Source organism: Otolemur garnettii, unplaced genomic scaffold, assembly GCF_000181295.1.
Source record: "Otolemur garnettii isolate 467f Iridium unplaced genomic scaffold, OtoGar3 scaffold00046, whole genome shotgun sequence".
NCBI lineage: Eukaryota > Metazoa > Chordata > Mammalia > Primates > Galagidae > Otolemur > Otolemur garnettii.
The window spans coordinates 12,046,949-12,052,670 of record NW_003852441.1 but is presented as its reverse complement, the minus strand read 5'-3'; the positions used below and the strand labels follow the sequence as shown (position 1 = coordinate 12,052,670).

At 52.6% G+C, this 5,722-nt stretch overlaps 1 protein-coding gene across 2 annotated transcripts in view; it reads left to right on the top strand.

Moving 5' to 3' along the window:
* Positions 1–516: 516 nt before the first annotated feature.
* The window catches only part of EIF5A (eukaryotic translation initiation factor 5A), a 5,545-nt gene continuing 339 nt past the window's right edge, over positions 517–5,722 (top strand). The window contains exons 1-6 of one of the 2 annotated variants that reach the window (XM_003791166.2): positions 517–634; positions 3,130–3,315; positions 4,581–4,685; positions 4,897–5,028; positions 5,170–5,243; positions 5,420–5,722. The exon at positions 5,420–5,722 is cut by the window's right edge and continues 339 nt beyond it. In XM_003791166.2, coding sequence (XP_003791214.1) covers positions 566–634; positions 3,130–3,315; positions 4,581–4,685; positions 4,897–5,028; positions 5,170–5,232 — 555 coding nt within the window. In that variant the 5' untranslated portion in view covers positions 517–565 and the 3' untranslated portion in view covers positions 5,233–5,243; positions 5,420–5,722. Of the gene's footprint in view, positions 635–1,103; positions 1,271–3,129; positions 3,316–4,580; positions 4,686–4,896; positions 5,029–5,169; positions 5,244–5,419 lie in introns of those variants that run through there. The other variant, XM_012806012.2, reaches the window with a different exon arrangement.

The following is a 5,722-nucleotide window of genomic DNA, read 5'->3' as shown; positions in this document are numbered from 1 at the left end:
GGGTTGAGTGCTTTGGCATCACAGCTCACAGCAACCTCCAACTCTTGGGCTCAAGCGAGTCTCCTGCCTCCGCCTCCCAAGTAGCTGGGACTACATGAGCCCGCCACAACGCCCTGCTATTTTTTGGTTGCAGCCGTCATTGTTGTTTGACGGGCCCAGGCTGGATTCGAACCGCATGCTCAGGTGTATGTGGCTGGCCCCTAAGCCGCTTGAGCCACAGGCGCTGAGCCATGCTACTCTTCTCTACAGAGAATCTTTTTCAGGGAAGTGGTAGGCAATTCTTTTGGAAATCATAGAGCACAGTTGGGAGAAAAACAGAAATGTTACGTCAAGTCTCTTCCTTGAGTGTTAAAACAACCGAATGGCCTCTGGGTTAAGTCAAAGGAACCAATACAGACTGAAGACTTATACAAGATGGTGGCCAGTACAGGACCGCTCTATCTCTCTGGGTGAAACTCTATGACAGAGTAGGGGCGTACAGTTTAGAGAAGTGAAGCCGAAATGGGTGGTAACCTGACCACACTAGTAAGCTAGGAAAAGAGAAGCGGAAAGAGATCTCTCGCGCATGTGTAGAACTAGAGGGAAAGGTTCCAAGACAGGGGGCCCACCCCACAGAGCAAGTTTTCTGAAACGTGTGAGTTGTCTAAGTACAGTTAAAGCTGTAGTGGGGCGTTTCCTAGGACGCATGCGTTGTAGACGAGACAGTGGCGTGGTCTTTCAACGCCCGGCATACGGACGACGTCTGAGGTGGAAGGGGCGTTTTAGGATTCCCAACACGCATGCGTTCTGAGACCAAGGCGTTTCCTTCGGAAGGTGTGGAGTGTGGGGCTCTTTATTGCGCAGGCGCAAATACTGTTCGGTAGGGTGAGTAGTCTACCAAGAGGAGGGAAGAGGAGGTTGAAGGGATTAAAAAAAAACGGGTGCGCCTGCGCGTTGCCCACTAGTCGGAAGAGCTCAAGATTTCTGAGGGGCGGGGTCACGCACGCACGTCATTGGACGGGTAGGTAGGAGGGAGGGTGGAGCGCGGGGAGGATCTATGCGCTTGCGCAGTGCGGGGGTGGAGGGCGGAGGGGATAGCTAGCACGCTTGCGCGGCTGTCATAGGGCTGCTTGGTTGGTCAGTGGGGAGTCGGCGCCTGCGTACTAAGACCCGTGTGCAGCAGCGGCGGCGGCGGTAGAGGCGGCGGCGGCGGCGGCAGCGGCAGCGGGCTCGGAGGCAGCGGTTGGGCTCGCGGCGAGCAGACGGGGTCGAGTCAGTGCGTTCGCGCGAGGTGAGAGCGGGCAGGGTGCGCGTGCGCGGAACCTTGGCTTGGGCCTGGAAGGAGAGATGGAACTGCGCGGGGGTCGGGGAGGGGGAAGAGGGGAGCGGCGGTCACCACCGCTCGGGTTCGGTAGGGAAGCCGCGGGAGGTACTGAGAGGCGCGGGCGCGCGCCTCAGTTGGCGCGCAGGGTGACGGTTGGGGCCGGCCGGGTGACGTTGGAGCGACGCAGGGCGGGGGACGGCGAGCCGCGAGGCCGCCACGCGGGAGAGGCCGCCAGGCGGCCACGCCGGGGCGAGGGCCAGGGGCCAGATCGGCCCCCAAGGGGCAAGGGTACCTGGTCCGTTGAGGACCGGGCGCCGCACAGCCACGTGAGGTGGGGGAGGGTGCTGTTTGGTGAGAGGGCATGTTCGGGGGGGGGGGTTGGCGGCCGGCGAGGGGGAGGGGAGGCGGCGTGGCTCCGGCTTAGCGCAGCCTTTGAGGAGAGGGCGGCCGCAGCACCGGAAGTGCCCCCTACGGGAGGCTGCCCTAGGGGTCGGAGGCCGCATGGCCGAACGTGGACCGGGGCCGCATGGCAGCGCGGGGACCCCTCCCCCCGGGTCCCGGCCACCGGAAACCTCGGAGGGCCACGTGGTGGGCGGGAGCCGACAGCCCCCGGCGCGGGGGACGCGGGTGATCTGGTCTTTGCGGGGTCTGAGGGAGCCTGGGATTTTGAGAAGTGGGAGATGTTTTAAACTCCCCCTTTTTGATCACCCAGGAGGGCCCGCAGCAGGCGTATGTTAGCTCTCCAATCTCATGGGCCCTGAAGTTTTTCCCCCTTATTCTCTTGTGAAGTGAGATGGCCAGGTATAAGTGGCACTGTTCTGAGGTAAGAGGCCAGAGAAATAGGGAAACTGAGGGCGATTGGACAGGAGCCCAACTCTTATGCCGACGGGTACCGATAGTATCTTAAAGTCCTGGGCAGATGAGTTTTCCACCGTGATATGACTCTTCACCTTGTCACCCGTTTGTGGTTTGGCAGTTGTTCGGTTTTATATAGTCCTTAACTCTACCAGCCTAGTTTGACTTATACTACTACTACCAACCTTTTGCTTTCATTTTATTGTCATTCACCACCTCCCACTCCCCCACTTTCTACTGACTGTACAGGCCCGGCTTTTCAGGCGGACAGGACAGGTGCATCCTGGGAAAGTAGGAGGGCCCTCCGGGAGAGGCTGGGTTCTGGGGTTCCCTCTGGGAACTTAGATCGACGTGTTTGGCTGGGGGATCATTTAGGAAATAACTTTACTTTCTCCTCCTTGATTCCATCTGCAAGTGCATGTTGGCAAGGCGGGAATCCCCCAAAGAGGCCTTGTGGTTTCCTGTACTAGTGACTCGTTTGTGTGTGGATGGTGGTGGTGGGGGGTGTAACAGATGGGTGGGGCCTTGTCCTCCGGTCTCCACCCACCCTCCCCCATTAGCCCCACCCTTTCGCTGGAGCATAGCTGCTCACCTAATTATAGCCCTGGCTATGTGTGGGGAAGAGGGTGGTTGGTTTCAGTGGCAACTAACACCTGAGTCCCCCCCCCCCTCCAGGAAGTAGCTTTCCTCATCTCTGAAATTTGGCATTCTAAGTCCCTGGAGCCTTCCTTTCCCAAGCTGCTACTTTGGCTTTCATTTCTGGGCAGGACACAGCTATTCCCCAATCCCATACACACACCAGTTCTTAAGTATATTTGAGCCTAGTCACTATTTAGTTCAGGAACCTTGACTTTATTTTATCTGGATAACGGATAAGAGTTGGGGGAAACGGAGCAGTATTTCTAGAGAAATGGGATAGATGGGAGGTCTTGTTTAACCTCCATCCTTACTCGTTCTTTTCTTGGCTCTAGTTGGAATCGAAGCCTCTTAAAATGGCAGATGATTTGGACTTCGAGACAGGAGACGCAGGGGCCTCAGCCACCTTCCCAATGCAGTGCTCAGCATTACGTAAGAATGGCTTTGTGGTGCTCAAAGGGCGGCCATGTAAGATCGTCGAGATGTCTACTTCGAAGACTGGCAAACACGGCCATGCCAAGGTTAGAATTTCACTGCACATCTTTCCTTCCCAAAGCCAGTGTCCTTGGGGCTTCTGGCAGCAAGCTACCATGAATCCCAGCCAGGCCCTCTATCTTCCTTTAGCTCTGCTCATACTGTCTGATCCCTTTCCTGTTTAGCACTCAGCCCTTTCAGACACCTGCTCCTCCATCTTCAGCCTCTTTTATGGTTACCTTTCTGTCCCCTCATCCTTCTCTGGTAGTCCCTTCATTTCTCCAGCTTTATGCCAGTCTCTTAACGTCTCTTCATGTGCCTTCATGCTCCAGCTAATAATGTGTTCCTTAATTTATTCCTCCCAGTTGTTTTTCTCTTGCTTTTAGCCTCTGTAGATGTCTTTGTTTCTATTGCTTTTTCCAGAGTTTTCAAGCCTAGTAAAGAATGCACCCTTCCCTGGAAGGACCTACTTCTGAGCTTTCAAATAACCTTGCTGCCTCATTCTCCAGTTATAGCTTTCCCTTGGAACTCTGATGTGTGCTATCAAACTGTCTCCCTCCCTGTTTGCCCCAGCCCACTCCTCTTGGATTCCTTGAGCCTCTGTGCTTTCTTGGGTCTTAACATTCTTGCTAGTACTTCCCTTGTCACTTCAGTCTTGCCTTCTCCCGCCCCAGTATTTCAGTTAGCTGATTTCTTGTTGAATTTCTTGAGGTTTGTTCCCTGATCAGTTTTTCTGTCTTTTATTGACATCCATCTTGCCTATTCCCTAAGATTGAGGTCCTTCTCTGTGCTCTTTTGTGCCTAACTGCTTAGTTCTTTCTGATCTCCCCACAAGTCTTTTTTTTTTTCCTTTTTAGCTCTCTTCCTTTAACATTTCTTCCTAATTTCTCAGCTTTTTCCCTATTACCTTCCTAATTTTCCAAGTTCTCAGCCCCTGTACCAGTGTCTGGAAAACTCTTCTAAACTTTATGTAGACTCCTCCTGCTCCCCTAAGTTCTTAACATTTTGCTTGTCGATGTTTTTCTGCCAAAATAACCACTTCTTGGGATCTGCCCTGTAATGTTCCCTTGTGTTGTCAAGGGAACACATTGTCAACCCCAATCTATTCAATGGTGGTCTTCTATCCTCAGGTTCGTGTTTTTGTTTTTTTAAAGGCTTTAATGTTTCTTCTCTGAGTCGATTGGTTCAATTCCGACTCTCCTGATCTTTGCCCTGGCAATGTAGTCTAACTTCCCCTCACCCAAGGGCAACTGGATCCTTTATCTCCATCCTAGAGTTTGGTTGGGTTTCTCTTTGTGATGCATACATACAGGTCCACCTGGTTGGTATTGACATCTTTACTGGAAAGAAATATGAAGATATCTGCCCGTCAACTCATAATATGGATGTCCCCAATATCAAAAGGAATGATTTCCAGGTATGTAGATGATCTGGATAAGGAAGGGTTAGTGTTTTATGGAGGGAAAACATGAATTGAACAGGAGAACTTGTGCTGGGAGAGTGGAGGGAAATGGCAGGAGAGGATATTTGAAATTAGTAGTTTGCTGGCACCCCTGTTTATTTATCACAACCTTTACCCTCAGCCTACATAGGCCTACCTTCAACTTCCTTCCCTATCTGTTCCCCAGCTGATTGGCATCCAGGATGGGTACCTATCACTGCTTCAGGACAGTGGAGAGGTGCGAGAGGACCTTCGTCTGCCTGAGGGAGACCTTGGCAAGGAGATTGAGCAGAAGTATGACTGTGGAGAAGAGATCCTGGTATGCTGCTTCCCTCCCCTCCTTTTTTTTTAACTTAAAGAACTTGTACAGCATTATGTGTCCCTCCCTTTTCTGCTCAGCTTTGCTATGGTTCTTCCTCTGAGCTCAGACATCTGTTGACTGTCCCCCTTGGTCTTCCAGATCACAGTGCTGTCTGCCATGACAGAGGAGGCAGCTGTTGCAATCAAGGCCATGGCAAAATAACTGGTTCCCAGGTGAGTGACAAACTCATCATCCTCCTTTAAGTACTTTGTCTTTACCAAGGATTTGCTCTGGTCTTAATTGTTCCAGGCTTACTTTCTACCCCTAGCCTGACCCTGTCCTCCTCCCCCACCTTCTTCCTGTTAAAGGTATTATATTATGTCTTACATGGTTTCTCTCTCCTACCCAGGGTGGCAGTGGTGGCAGCAGTGATCCTCAAGCCTGCAGAGGCCCCCTACCCCAGCCTGGCCTGGCTTTTGCCTGGCCCTAGGCTGGACTCCTACACAATTTATTTGACGTTTTATTTTGGTTTCCCCTATCCCCTCAAACTGTCGGGGAGCCCCTGCCCTTCACCCAGCTCCCTTGGCCAAGAGCAACCAAGCCATGGCCTTGGTGAAGCTGCCTGTCTCTTTTCCCCTCTCACTACAGTCCTGGTGGGGGAGAGGAGGTGGGTGCTGCTTGTGGTTTAGTTTTTTTTTTTTTTTTTTTTTTT